This window comes from Phoxinus phoxinus (genome assembly GCF_949152265.1).
Source record: "Phoxinus phoxinus genome assembly, chromosome: 2".
Lineage (NCBI taxonomy): Eukaryota > Metazoa > Chordata > Actinopteri > Cypriniformes > Leuciscidae > Phoxinus > Phoxinus phoxinus.
In genome coordinates this window covers 2,698,985-2,714,537 of record NC_136877.1, presented here as the reverse complement: position 1 = coordinate 2,714,537, position 15,553 = coordinate 2,698,985, and the positions used below count along the sequence as shown (strand labels likewise).

The 15,553-nt window shown below is 38.8% G+C and overlaps 1 protein-coding gene across 8 annotated transcripts in view; it reads left to right on the top strand.

Annotated features, from left to right (window-relative positions):
- Positions 1-15,553, top strand: part of cbfa2t3 (CBFA2/RUNX1 partner transcriptional co-repressor 3) — an 80,245-nt gene that overhangs the window by 56,969 nt on the left and 7,723 nt on the right. For 5 of the 8 annotated variants that reach the window (XM_079605279.1, XM_079605278.1, XM_079605284.1 and 2 more), the window contains 5 exons: positions 909-994; positions 4,559-4,793; positions 8,675-8,743; positions 11,654-11,707; positions 15,121-15,311. In XM_079605279.1, the coding sequence (XP_079461405.1) occupies positions 909-994; positions 4,559-4,793; positions 8,675-8,743; positions 11,654-11,707; positions 15,121-15,311 (635 nt within the window). The remainder of the gene's footprint in view (positions 1-908; positions 995-4,558; positions 4,794-8,674; positions 8,744-11,653; positions 11,708-15,120; positions 15,312-15,553) is intronic. The other 3 variants (XM_079605281.1, XM_079605280.1, XM_079605285.1) reach the window with 1 other exon arrangement.

Genomic DNA, 15,553 nt, shown 5'->3' with positions numbered 1-15,553 from the left:
TCTTCATGGCTTAAAATATCATGTAACTCGACACCCTTACCTCATTTAGTATGCGCGGTTCTATGAATATGCAAATGAGCCCCGTCTCCACTCACTCACTCAGAGATCCACTGGTTGACGATCACACGTTGATCTGATTGGTTACAAGGTAGTGTGTGACGTCAGAAACACCAGCGATTTCAAACCGTGTTTTTGAGACTGTCTTAGCGGCTTCTAGTGGTGAGGTTGTGAACTGCACCCAACAGAAGTTACGGTGGCCGACAGGAAGTGATGTCGTCGTCAGACAGCAGAGAGTAGCCAGTTAAGCAATGAGGTTTCTTTGAAAAGATAAATTAAGAAATTAGGTTTATTTAATTATTCAGTAAAACGATGTTATTGCGAATATTATTGTTACTTGTTCGTCATTTTTTATTCGCTGACTTTAGCTTTAGCTTCTTTACATGAAGAACAATATAGTGACGAAACGCGTTTGTCCATTCAGGGCCACCGTAGAAACATGTTTATGTAAGCGGACCCGCGGTGTGTGTAGAGAGAAATGCTCATTCTAAGCTAATAAAAACATAACGCTTCATTAAGTAAGGTCTTTATACACCACTGAAAATATAGTTATGTATATAATATTGCATTTCTGTCTACAGATCCTCCTAAATATTACACACTGCACCTTTAAAGCATATTTAAAAAAACACATAGACATATAAAACTGGATTTTCAAACAAGAACTGATGCAGTCACAGGTGTGTGTGTATATCTGCTATTTTTACAGCATGATTTCCCCTGGTTTGTAGTTTATAATTTGAGTAATATTTCCAACAACAGGAATGCATTGCAGAATTGCACTTACATTGGACATTGATTCTCTATGGTGCTAGTGTGTATGCTAACGCGGTGTTGTGTTTCTGCTATAGCCGTGCACGGCGCCCGTCAGGAAGAAGTGATTGATCACCGGCTGACAGACCGCGAGTGGGCTGAGGAATGGAAACACCTTGATAACGTATGTGTGACCAGATGCTTTCTTCCTTTATCATCTCTCATACATGCATCATGAGCAAGAGTCGTTAACTCTGCTAGGGGGAAAACAAGTTATAGCGTATTAATGTGGTCAAGATGGCTGCCGATCCAAGGTGGTCGAACAAACATAACTTATAACTTTTCAAGAAACGGCTGAAGACGCCTCTCTCTCGGCAACACTTGATCCTTTAAGGCGAGACACGGCAGTTTTTTTTCACTGGTCAATTTTGAGATTTTGGGCTATTTGTCTTCAATAACACGTCTTCTTTCAGACTTGTGGTGAAAAATACTCAGAAAGTCACATTTAGGTCTTTATTTTACTAACGGTGTCTGTTTGCGTCTGTAGATTTCTCATAAATTCAACAAAAGTTGTCGTTATAAATCATCATGATCCGCGATCTCTCTGCACCGTCGTCACACACACCGCTGTAAAGCTCTCTCTCTCCTGTACAATGCGGTCGGATCCAAATATGGTCATTTCCTTTTTATCAGCAACCAATCGTGAAAGTAAAAGGGCTGAATGTGCAATCTCATTGGCTGATGATAAATCTTTAAAGCCTAAAGATAAATGACTTCTCTCATTCTCCAAGTCCGAAATCTCCACTTCAGTCGCACCGATACACACCAAACCTTCCAGTCTTGTGCCTAGTTATATTATGAAGACATTTACTGAGGGATTTGTAAATATATTATTCCTAGCCTGATTTCTATAACATTTTATTTAAAAAAAACATGGCGAAAATCTATTTTTTAAGGCTATTGACAGTATATTCTGATTTACAGGATAACAAAAGTAGATATCCATAAATCCCTCTGTAATTTTTTCCCCATCTAATATGTGAACACAATAAAAAAAATATTTTTAACCTGGCTTTATCCAATACTCAGATTTTTTTTTTAATGTATGCAAATTAGCACATATTTAATTAGATATAGCCTAATTTGCATATTTAAACATTCATACAGAACACTTGTAATACATTTTTTTCTCATCTTAATGTAGGTAATCAACTGGGAAAGTTTCATGGTGATATCTGTAGTGTCTCGCCACTTTATCTTCTATTCTACAGATGAAACTCGAAAAATGTGAATATCGTGCAAAAGTTCATTTATTTCAGTAATAAAATGAAAAAATGCAAAGTGAGATATTTCAAGCCTTTATTTGTTATCATTTTGAATATTATGGCTTACAGCTTATGAAAACCCCAAATTCAAAATTAGAATATTGTGAAAAGGCTTTCATAAGCTGTACGCCATAATCATCAAAATTATTTTTGAATGGACGACCACCATTCAACCCGAAAAAAGTAATATAACCATTCCAATGACTCGAAGCTGTTCAGTTAAGGTAAAAAACCTGCATAGTTCTCCTTTTAATAGCTGTCCGATCTGAGAAGACACATGACCAGGTCCAATAAGGCCTTTATTTCGCTTTTCTTTTTTTTTTGCTCACTTCACCAGTACATCCCCTTGCCTACACAAACTCTCCCTCACTCAAACACATATTGAATAAAAGGCCACAGATGGAGTGAGGACGTTCCCACTGGAGAGAGCAGCTGAGACGAGGCCTGCAGTCTGTGGAGTCAGGCTTATCCTGGACCACATCCAAATCTGAAATACATACAGCCAACAACATACTCAAAGAGTGAGGGATGGCATCACTGGGATGAGGGGAGGTGTGTGTGTGTGTGTGTAAGACGGGAAAGAGAAGGATTGGGGAAGAATGAAGTGTTTTGGCTTCTCCCATTGGCAGCACAGCGGTTGCAGGGCTATTGTTGCTTAAAGGTACACTGTGTAGTTTAAGTATTTTATTAGCTAAAATCAATGTCTTTATTAATAAATATGTCCTCATTGGTGTAAAATGATCTCTGCCAATGATCGGACTTATCCTCGTGCGAGAAGAATTTCTCATCTTTATTTACATGGGACGGGTAAGTCCATGTCGTTCCGCCATTTTGAAAAACTATAATAGCGGAGAGGGACAAAAAGCACTAGCCTAGCTCAACGCGTTTCCGTTCAGAGCCAGCGTCACGTGACGGAGACTAACAAGGAGATCAGTGAGAAGCGCTTGGCACTGTCCCGGCACATTTGAAAGGCTACACGGTACTTCATAATGCAGGATCATACTTACGCCGAGCCACAGGAGATGCTTTATACGGTCTGTGATTCACTGTAACATTCGTTTGTTCGTTGTGTGTCAAGTTGCAGTTTGTTTGAAATAACAAACCTCATCACCCGAAAGAAAGCTCGATGAAGTGCGATTGTAAGACATGTTGTCATCGCTTCTTGGTACTTAACGGCTACCGTAGTTGCAACACGCAATTGAAAAAGCGAGGCGCTAGAGCGCACTGTTTGTTTGAATGCTAAATACAAGTTCACCGCTAGATGGGAGAAAATCCTACACAGTGTACCTTTAACCACTCACTGCAACAGAGAGAGAGAGAGAGAGAGAGAGAGAGAGAGAGAGAGAGAGAGAGAGAGAGAGAGAGAGAGAGATGAGTTTCAGATAGCGTTTCTTGATTTCTCTTTCATTTTCCTTTCCCTTAATAGAACACATACACACGATTATCTAAATACCCGTCTCTGCAAGTATTCGCTCGGTTGTGTCATGAATGAATAGTTGAGAAAGAAACCGGATGTTTGTCAGTATATTCGGTCCGTGTTGTCGGTCTTAAAGTGACAGTAACCTAATATTCCTACTGTTGTCTGGGTCATTTATGTTAATAAAACAACAAAATACAGCTTTAACAAAGATAAAACTATTTAATTTCTATAGTGAACAGTGTTATTTTACATTTAGGCTTAATTGTTCATTCCTGTACCTGAATACTGTTAGACTTTGTAACTTTGTTATTTAGTATTTATGTCTGCTTGTAATTTGTGTATTTGTTCTTATTTTATTACTGACTGTTCACTTGTTTTTAATAATGTTTGAACTTTATCAGTTACGCTAGTAGTTTTTAATGTGGTATCGAAGAACTTCAAGTGAGCTTTAAGTAACAAATGAAAAGCAAAGTTACATTCACTAGTATGTATTCACATTTTTACTAGTGTGTGCAGGACACTATAGTTCATTTATGTAAGTGAGGAGAGCAAAATAAAGTAAACTGGGACATTTTATACACAAATATTCTTCATACAGCGACTACCAGTGACATTTATAAAAATCTGGGACCAAATATAATTCGGACACTTTGAGCTGATCATGTTCTGCTGAAGTGTGTGTCTGTAATTGCTAATGCTCTTTTTACACACACACTGAACACAATGAAGCATTGCTTGGTCACTGGTTGAGCTAAACTGGTATAATCTAATTGTGTAGTTAAATTTACCAGCTGACAGATATTCAACATAATTCATGTGTGAGACAGTCTAACAGAAGATGGACAAAACCTGTCAAATATCTGTCATATTTTATTCCCATTTTCTAAACTATAGCAAATAAACTGTGATATTGTGAGAAATGTTGAAGCTGTCTGAATAAATGTTGGTTTGACTGTAACTGGTCTAACGCTGTTCTCTGTTCTCCACCCGCTCCTCCCTGTAGCTGCTGAACTGTATCATGGACATGGTGGAGAAGACTCGGCGTTCGCTGACGGTGCTGCGCCGCTGCCAGGAGGCGGACCGCGAGGAGATGAACCACTGGATCCGGCGATACAGTGACGTGGAGGATATGAAAAAAGGTGTGAGCTCCTCCCAGCGGCCTCCTCCTCCTCCTCCTCTTCCTCACCACAACTCTTCCTCCTCCAACACTTCTAACAGCAGCGACACGCAGCCGATAGGTACATGTACCGCTGCAGATCCTCGGCACGCCGCATGAATGTCATGCAGATAGTGGTTTCCATCAGCCAACATACCAAAAAAATCTAATCTGGTTTCTTTGTAGGCATGTGATCCCTCTTAGTTTACTTAGTTCTTTTTTAGAAAAGTAATGCGTTGCGTTACTTTTTTTTTTTACTCTTACCAGCTGCAGAAAGTGGTTTCCATCAGCCAACATACCAAAACAAATCTAATATTTTATTTTTGGGACCAATTTAGCATGTGATTATTTTTTCATATTTCTTAAGTCTGTATGACCAAAAATGAGTATATGAGTATCAAAAAAGTCTATTTTGCTGCTATGTAAAAAAAAAAAAAAAAAACGAGCAAAACGCACCGGCGCGTTTGCCGACCCCAGCGGGTTAACACACTTACCTTCAGTGTTGGGGAAAGTTACTTTACTTATACTTTATGATGCGTTACTCCCTTAAAAAGTAACTAATTTTGTACTATTTTAGAAAAGTTACTTTTTTTTTACTCTTACCAGCTGCAGAAAGTGGTTTCTATCAGCCAACGTATCAAAATAAAATCTAATATTTTCTTTTTAGGACCAGTTTGGCATGCAATCCCATATTTAGCACTCTTACCTTCAGTGTTGAGGAAAGTTACTCTGAAAAGTAATGCATTACAATATTGCAGTACTACCTTAAAAAGTAACTAATTACATTACTTAGTTACTTTTTTTTTTTTTTTTTTAAGTAATGCGTTTTGTTAATTTTGCGTTAGTTTTTTTTTCCACCTGGGCTGGGCTACCAAAACAAATCGAATCTAGTTTTCTTTTTAGGCATGTGATCCCACATTTAGCCCACTTACCTTACAGTTTGTCCTTAGCGTTAGCGTTTCTGTAACTTTGTCTAGGGCCAGTGTTGTGTGTAACTCATTACAAGTAACTTGAGTTACATAATCAGATAATTTTTTCAAGTAACTAGTAAAGTAACGCATTACTTTTGAAATTTACAACTAAAATATCTGAGTTACTTTTTCAAATAAGTAGCAGTAGCATGTCTGACACACTCTTACCAGCTGCAGAAAGTGGTTTCCATCAGCCAACGTATCAAAACAAAACAAAAATCAAATCGGTTTTCTTTTTTGAGACCAGTTTAACATGTGATCCCACATTTAGCACACTTACCTTCAGTGTTGGGGAAAGTTACTTTGAAAAGTAATGCATTACAATATTGCGTTACTCCCTTAAAAAGTAACTTACTTAGTTTTTTTTTTAGAAAAGTAATGCGCTACGTTACTTTTGCATTACTTTTTTTTCCACTCTTACCAGCTGCAGAAAGTGGTTTCCATTAGCCAACGTATCAAAACAAATCTAATCTGTTTTTTTTAGGACCAGTTTGGCATGTGATCCCACATTTAGCACACTTACCTTACAGTTTGTCCTTACCGTAGCGTTTCTGTAACTTTATCTAGGGCCAGCGAGTCCTTGTCTGTCACAGCCTGTTCCTAGAGACCCACAGTACTGCATTTGGCTGTCTCTGTAAGTTAACACATCTCACTCCAATCAACAGGTCATTAGTGCGGTGATCTATGATTAAATCAGGCGTCGGATAAGGAGACATGTGCAGTACTCTAGGTTCCTGGGAATAGTCACTGTCCTAAGCAGGCATGACATGAAGTTTCCGGCAAATATATTTTTCTGGTGTCATTAGGCACGTTTCCATTACAGATTTGCTCAAAACTTTTGCGATTTTATTTCTAAATGTCGAGAAAAATGCTATTGCGAAATGACGGCGTTTCCATTAACCGATGTTATGTTTTCCTCTCGCGATAATCATTCCAACAATCATGGCAACAGATGCAAGTAGGTTTACGTGTATCGCAGCCGCCGCACTGGCTATTGTTATTAATGTAAGGAGACGTGTGTGTTATTCAAGCATTAATGGCAAGGAAAAACTTGTATACTCGTGAGCGGCTCGTATGAGTGTTTCTCCCTCATTTCTGCTTCGAGGTCTTGATTGTGGCGTTTCTTTGAGGTTTATAATCCAGTATTCCTGTAATACTTCAGTCTTTTATGAGTTTAATAAAGAGCTCGGTCTCATCTTCTGTCCAAAAACACTGCGTCATCTTCATCATGTGACTGTAAATGCACAAAAACTGTTTCTATTGCAGTTTTGCGAAATATTTATTTTTTGAATTGCCTGAAAAACCTCCTCATGCGAGCGTGAAGTTTTTTTTGGTGATAAATGGGAGTTTTTGCGAAATTTACGCGTTTCCATCGGGCGTATTTTAAATTCGCAATTTGAAGGATAATGGAAAGGCGGCTATTTAGAGCAAAAATCGTGCATGGGTCTGCCAGTCACATGTTCAATGTTTATAATACAGCTACACTGAAAAAAAATATTTTCATGATTTATCATCACAATTTTTTATCTTTTGCCAAATCAACTTTGATAACTAATGTGTGAAGATAACATACTTTTTTGAGTTTCTGTTTATTAAACCATTTTTCTTCATTGTATTAACTAAAATTTTTAATTACAACAAACTCAAAATGTTAAGGCAACTTGCTTTTCTTAAGTTAAACCAAAAAATGTTTTTACAGTGTATGAGATGACAATGAGTGACAATAGCTCATGGTTCGGTTTTGTATCACGGTTTTATGTTCACGGTTCGGGATGTGCTGTGTTCAGGGAAAAGAGGACCACTGTTTAATAAAAATAAGGAAAATAAGAACTAAAAAAAACGATCTACAAGCAAAAGCACGTTTTCAACACCCGGGTGATGACGACCGGTCATGTTCCAGCAAGCGGCACTAACATTGAACAAAGTTTACAAAGAGTGACCGTTTTTTGTTCATGTTTCTTGATTATCGCTGTTGTAATGTATTATTGGGGAGCCAGCATGTGCATCCATCGACTGTTTTACGCATTATTATTTTCAACAAAGCAGATTATAGATGCGTCATCAGATTTGAGATCAACCGCGGTGCAAGTGCGTGCCGAACCGCCATCAAACCAAATGTGGGACGATTACTAAGTTTGTGTGGGGCAATGTGGGACATGTTACCAACACTAAAAAAAAAAACACCATTACACAATGTAACATAACATGTCTTTATTTTACATGTCATTAAAATTCAACATCACTGAGCCCAAAGGCATCATGCAGATCACTATTTTTGAAACAGTTGTTAACTAAAATCCTACAAAATAAATAATGAACAAATAAAATATAAAAACAACATGAAATTAGTTCATTGACAGTCTTATATATGAAGAATATATGAAACCAAAAACGTTCATATTTCTAGAAAGGATGTGAATTAAAACAACCACAGCACGCAACAAGTTGATCAATTCTGTTAAATTAACATTTTAATTGACCAAATTATCCATTTATTTTCTGACAGGGAACACCGCTCCACATTTTGATTGACAGCCGTCACAACCCACTAGTGGCCGTGTTTACTCCTTTCTTCTCAACCATTGGATAGGATTTACAAAACGGCTGTTGTATTTGTACTTCTGACGAAGCGCTGTTAATAAAGGTGAAAACTACGGCACAAAAATAATAAATAAAATGCTTTCTTAAAAAGGCAGAACGCACGTTTTCTTAATATGATTTTTTACGGAGAACCGCTACACCCCTAATACCTAGTGCGATGATGAGACAGAAATATAAACCAAGCAGCAGCCAACAAAATTGTTGCTATTTGTCATTGCAGTCTTTAGGGAAGGCTCACTCTTGGTAAGGACATGGTTGTCAAGCTCCAGGAGCGTGTCATGATTTTAGATGATCAGCAGGTTTTTTGGTACTGTCTATGGCTGAGGGAGTATAAGAAGCTTTTCTCTCACCGCAGGTAAACTCAAGTCTCTCTTTTGATGCTCTTTTACAGAAATCCACAGAGATTTCTTGCACCGGCCCCCTTCAGGATACCTGCCCGAGGAGATCTGGAGAAAGGCTGGTGAGTGCATCTGGACACCGACTTCTACACATGCACACAAATACACGACCCTGGACCGCAAAACCAGTCACATGGGTCAATTTTTTAAAATTGAGATGTATACATGATCTGAAAGCTGAATAAATAAGCTTTCCATTGATGTGTGGTTTGTTAGGATATGACAATATTTGGTCGAGATATGACTTGAAAATCTGGAATCTGAGGGAGCAAAAAAATCAAAACATTGAGAAAATCTCCTTTAAAGTTTAAGATTGTGCTGCATTCACTCACAAAAATAAATGTTTTATATATTTACGGTAGGAAATGTACTAAATATCCTCATGGATCATGATCTTTACTTAATATCCTAATGATTTTTGGCATAAAAGAAAAATGGATAATTTAGACCCATACGATGTATAGTTGGCTATTGCCACAGATATACCCGTGCGGCTCCAGACTGGGTTTGTGATCCAGGGTCACATATATGCTCAAAATAAAGACATGAACATGACGCTTACCAAACAGTGGTCTCCAGAGAACAATACTTGACAAAGACACATCATCTTCTTCTTCTATTTTTATCTGGCGGTTGACAACTTGTTGTTGTATTACCGCCACCTCTGGACTGGAGTATACCCACAACTTATATTTTCCCTATACTTTTAAATTCTTTTTAAAAGCCCTGTATTCTTTAAAAAAGAAAACAAAATTTGACAACTCTTATCAGAACTTCTATATAAAATATTTCTATAATTAAATATAATTTCATTGGCTTCTACTTGCTCAATAAACCTTTCCCTCTCATGCTTATATTTCTGACAATAAAACAGTACATGCTCTACAGTTTCTGGGTTATTTCCAAGACAATACTCACAGATACCATCAGCATGCGTTTTCATTAAAAATAATGTACTGTTAAGTCTGGTGTGCCCAATCCTCAGCCTGGACAACACCACTTCTTCATGTCTAGTTCTGCCTGACACTACATTCTTACTTAGGCCTACTTTAGACTGTAAGTTAAAAAGATGTCTCCCACTTGATTCATTTTCCCAACAGCGCTGCCATATTTCAAAAGTTCTTGATTTAATAATACTTTTAACTTCTGCTTTACTGTTTTATGTCAACATCAATGATATCTTTATCTGCTGCTTTTTTTTTTTGGCCCATACATCAGCCAACAAAGACACATGGCAAACATGAGGGCTTAAATACACACAAGACTAATGACAGGACAAGGAACACCTGTGAACAATGAAACAATAGGCTTGTTTGAGATGAGCAAAATCTGCGCAGAACCGATCACCGGTGATCAACGCGAGATGCATGCCGGTTAGAAATGTGTCCGACTGCGTTCCGCCTTGCTCTGATGTCATGCGGACGTATGTCAAAAATCTCTCGCGAGCGCAAGGCACACCTGTCGGATTCTGCAGTCGAGCGCAGTTGCTCTCCACCGACTGCGCGGTTCAAAAGCATGATGGGAAACGACTTGCTGACGACACAGCTTAATGCTCATTGGTTTAAACAACCGTGATGTATTGTTCTTTTTTTAAATGTTTGAATTTAAAACTCTGATTTCGTGTTTTTATGTGTATAAATTATGTGTGAGTATTCCCAAACTCTCTGACAGTGCGATCTCTATGGATTATGTGATTATGCCATTTTTATATAAAATATATATATATATATATATGCCATATATAAAAACACGTCTGTAGTAAAGAAACAAATGATTGATAAACACGTAGCCTATTTGGAGTGGGATTGAATAAGTGCTTTGGGTGTCTTGTTCATTATATTTATTTTCATATAAAAGCAACAGAACTTAAATTACATCCAGTTTATTACCAACACTGTGCACGAGCGTGAATTCCGTGAATCCCGCGATATCCATCTTTGATCTTACAGCTGTCAGATCCATGGTCAGATCCACTGTGAGAAGAGAGAACTGTCCGGCTTGCCTGCGCTTTTTTCACTCCTCCCCTCACTGCAGCCGGCTACTCTCGCATACAATTCAGGCGAGGCAAGGCGCATCTCAAACAAGCCTAATGACAACATGACACATCAGACAAGGGAACACATGGCAGGATCACATGACTTACAGGGAATCACATGACATGACCAAAACCAAGATAAGACCAAATCGTGACAGTTGGCTATTGCCACAGATATACCCGTGCGACTCCAGACTGGTTCTGTGGTCCAGGGACACAATATATGTCCACTGGCCTCACAGCTGTAGTTATGCAAGGCCAGGAGGACGGTGAATGTCATTCGTGTTAAGAGATTTACATCGGTCACGGCCATGAAAGAACAACTGCAGTTGACTCTGCAGTGATAATGCAGAAACCTGCAGTCAACAGCGGATCAGAGCCGGTAAACGCGACCCAGAAATAAACAGGGTTCGTACAAGACGCTCAAAATACTTGAATTTGACTTTTTGACATTTAAGTCCTGGAAAACCCTTTTTATGAAAAGGTACTTGAACTATTGAAAGACAATATATGAGAAATTAGTGTTTAATTTCATCGAGTGAGTATTGTTTCATAAGTGAGATCTCTGATTGTAGTCCTTGAGAAAAAAAAAAAAAAGTAGTGCTTGAAAGTCTTGTAAGTTCATTTTACAGTATCTGTACAAACCCTGAAGAACGGAAAGTGTTGGATTAATCTGTTTATTATGAAATATTAAGGGTACATAAGCCATAAAGGTCACACATAATACTGATGAGGTCAGCGTGAGCACAGGTGGTGTCACTTGCCCAAAAGGTCAGAGGTCAAAGGGCACGTATTAATTGTGACCCACACCACTAACATTACAGCTGAGTAAAATCAATATGCCATTACTAATTTAATATTCTGCTGTGGTCTGCAAATCTGTGCTGCATTTTCACTGTGACAAACTCCCCTTTAACAGCCGTTGTTTTTCACGCAGGCTCTACAAGTATCCCACTCTCGCCGGCACTAAAGCAGCTCCAGAACAAACAGGGTGAGTGACGGCCCCCGTATTACACCCGTACGACTGCTTTTTTTACATTTTATTGCATAGATGGCCCCTGAAGACTTAAAGCGGGGGTGTACTGCCCTTTTCACAAGATGTAAAATAAGTCTCTGATGTCCCCAGAGTGTGTGTGTGAAGTTTTAGCTCAAAATACCAAACAGATATTTATAGCATGTTAAAGTTGCCACTTTTTGAGGGTTTTGTGTCTGTCCCTTTAAATACAAATGGGGGCGGTTCAGCGAAAAGAGGAGCGTGTTCCCGGCGCAAACGTTCCCTGGTGATATTTTGGAGTTTAAAAAAACAATTCCGCCCCTGACCAGTATTTTAAGGGCGCATGCTTGGCCATTATGTAGCGTGTGAACCATAGCCGCCGATACCGTGGGTGCACCCACGGAAAATACAGAGCACCCACGTGTGCCAGACTGCCAGTAGGCTATTCATTTAAAATTAAACGTCACACTGTTATTGGTTATGTCGCTGTCAGTCGCCTGCTCCATATTCTATCCACCAATCACAGCGTTTCTTGGATGAAAACGCCTCTTTAGTGACCGCGCTCCATCCCCCCACTATACAGTTTTTGGTGTATGTGCTTTCGGTAATCAGATTCAGACAGAGTGAGACTAAAATGGACAGAAATTATGCGAGTGTATCGACATCCACCACAAGTGTCCTGTCAGAAGCACATAACAGCGAAGCTAGGAGCAGCGAAGCTAGGAGCAGTGCCGGTCAGTCATAACTTGCCATTTTCAAAACTCATTTCCCTTGAAGATGCCGATTTAGCCTTCTTTACATTAATAGCATCCAAATGTTACATTGGAAACGTTGGACCGAATTAGAGATGCGCGAACCAAACGTCGGTACAGTTTCAGTTTAGAGTCAAATAAATTAGTTTATGCTTGGCGTTTAGATATAATAGCAACAGCGCCCGGGATCCGCCCACAGAGTTACTTGCGTTTCGCGTTTGATACTTGCTTTTCAGAGCGTTAAAATAGGGCCCATTCTGTCATGATAATCTATAAATTGTGTTCAGGGGACGGGGCTTATGCAAATTTTAGGGTTTGTGATGTCACTAACCCGTGAAGAAGCTCATGTAGTTCCTACCAGCCGTTTGTTGTAGTCCTTAAACTATTTATTTCAAAGCAAATATCTCCCTTTGCTTATAACATTTAGCGTTGTAACTTTGCAGATGTTGTGTATGATCTAACAGCAACATTACACACTAACTACAGTTAGAAAAGTCAAATCATAGTTTGAAGTATCGACAGGCCTTTTCTCAAATTTCCAGAGATAAACTGAAAATTGAGAAAATTAGGTTACTCGGATTTTAAAAACTGGAAACTCGTGTAAAAATAACGTGTGTTTTTTCATTCATTAGTCTGGGATAAATAATTGAGATATTAACGTCGTGTCAAACTTTAATTTTCTGACCTGTGAGTGTCTATATTGTGATGTCCGTCTGGCTTTGGCGATCGCCTGAAACTGAAGAGAACACAAGAGAATAGTAGAAAGGAAAAAAAACCTTGAAAACTGACATATCCCTGTGGGATTAAAACGTTAATATTGCCGCCCCGTGTTTTCCATTATGTGCCAATTGCTTTAGCATCTGCTCCCAAGTCTCCTTGATAAAAATTAATTAAATTTGCAAACTAATTTTAGTGGTGCATGCTCCGAGTCTGATTAAGCCGTCTAGTGTTTTCAAAGATACTGAGAAATTGGCGAGAACCAAAAAGATGATGAAGAGAAAAGCAAAGAAGTGAAGAATGAATGCATGAAAAAATAAAAACCGAGGAGATGTGTGTGTGGGAGGTGCGGAGAGAACAAACTGAATACCAACTAGCCTTCCAGCTGAGACAGTAGTGATGTAGATTTGAAAAGGGGTACACACTGCAGGGGGCACACACACACACACACACACACACACACACTTTATTGCATATTTTTCATATGTCTGGGGTCTACAATCTTTGCACCATAGTGTGTTTACTCTAGAACGCTGGTTGTGAGGAGCCGATCATAAATATCTGTCATAACACACTCTCCATTCAATTCTCTATAGAGTTCTGCCTCAGGCTGTGTGTGTGTGTGTGTGTGTGTGTGTGTGTGTGTGTGTGTGTGTGTGTGTGTGTGTACCCCCTGCAGCAATACACATACATTAACAGAACACACAATATCCTGAAATCATCCACACACCATCTAAACCCCATAACCCACTAAACAGTAGTTTTGACAACAAGTTATTGAGATTAAAGTCCCTGTAAAGTCAAAATTAAGTGTGTGTTCTGAGTTTGTCACACCACACAAAAACTGTTATTAGAGTTATTAGCCACCGAGCCAAATTTGAATGATAAAAAAGCCGGCAAGTACATAAAATAAGCTAAAAAAAAATTTGTTGCTTTCGTCAACGAAAATTATGACGAAATATCTTCGTCAACGAACCTTTATCACCTGAAAAAAATGAGACGCAACGTAAATGCTGGTCATGTGACGATGACTAAAATTAAATGTATAATGCAATATTGCTGATGAATAAAAACGAGACTAAATGTGGTTTACAGAATAAAAACTGCTAAAATGTCTCTTCATTTTCGTTGACCAAAACGAGACGATTTGAATTCTGGTTTGCGATCTGGTCACCCGATTATCAGCGAATTTAACAATATTATTCCATTAGTTATTCCATGAAAATGTCTCATTGATATATTTGACACATTCATAATCCTAACTTTTGCCGGTTCTTTGTGACGGCTGTTATGTGCGTTATTGGCAGCGTCACCCTCCGGTTACATGAACACGTCAAAGTTTCAGCACCGATCATCAGCGAGTTCACCAACCGGATTCATCCAGAGCAAATGAAAGGAGTGAGTGAGGAGAGGCGGGTTTGTGTGTCACTCGCTGTCGGAGAGAGAGAGAGAGAGAGAGAGAGAGAGAGAGAGTGACTGCGTTACACACCGCTGCTGAAACACACACACATTTGACGGGTGTTTTTTAGTACTGAATATAATAGAAGTATTAATATCGTATTAGTAGATGTTACAATTAATATGAACTAAGATTAATAAATGCTGTAGGAGTATTGTTCATTCTTAGTTCATGTTTACTAACGTTAAGTAATGAACTTTATTGTAAAGTGTTACCAAAATATTGAATCATATTTAAAGGTAAATAGGCAAGCTTGTGAAGAACCTTTCACCGTGTCTACAGCCTATAAACACTGGGAATAATTGTAAACACTGTCGTTCGGGATAACTGATTAATAGCTAATTTTTCTGACAGAATGTTTTAAATGTTGGATGATGTACATCTGTTGGGAGAGATGAGACGGGCTGTAGCTTTGAGTGCCGCAATGAAGGATGTTGAGAGGATCTACGGGGATAATGTCTTATTTTCTTCCTCGTTTTCAGAGGAGGCCGTGAACGAGGTGAAGCGGCAGGCCATGTCGGAGCTGCAGAAAGCGGTGTCGGACGCGGAGAGAAAAGCTCACGAGATGATCTCGGCTGAGCGATCTAAGATGGAGAGAGCTCTGGCCGAGGCCAAGAGACAGGCCTCCGAGGACGCGCTGACCGTCATCAACCAGCAGGAGGACTCCAGCGAAGTGAGTAGCAAACACATGACCCACGTTCAGGGAGACATCGCAATATCTTCTACCGATTTATATTAGGGGTGTAATAATATATCGTGTCACAATATATCGCAATACAAAAATGCAACAATATGTATTGTGGATAGTTCACGCAGAATAAAAATTACCATGAGGAAAAATTTCAAGTTTTCAGAGTTTTAGTGTCAGTACAACATTAAACTGCTATATATAATGTTGAATATAATGTATAATAA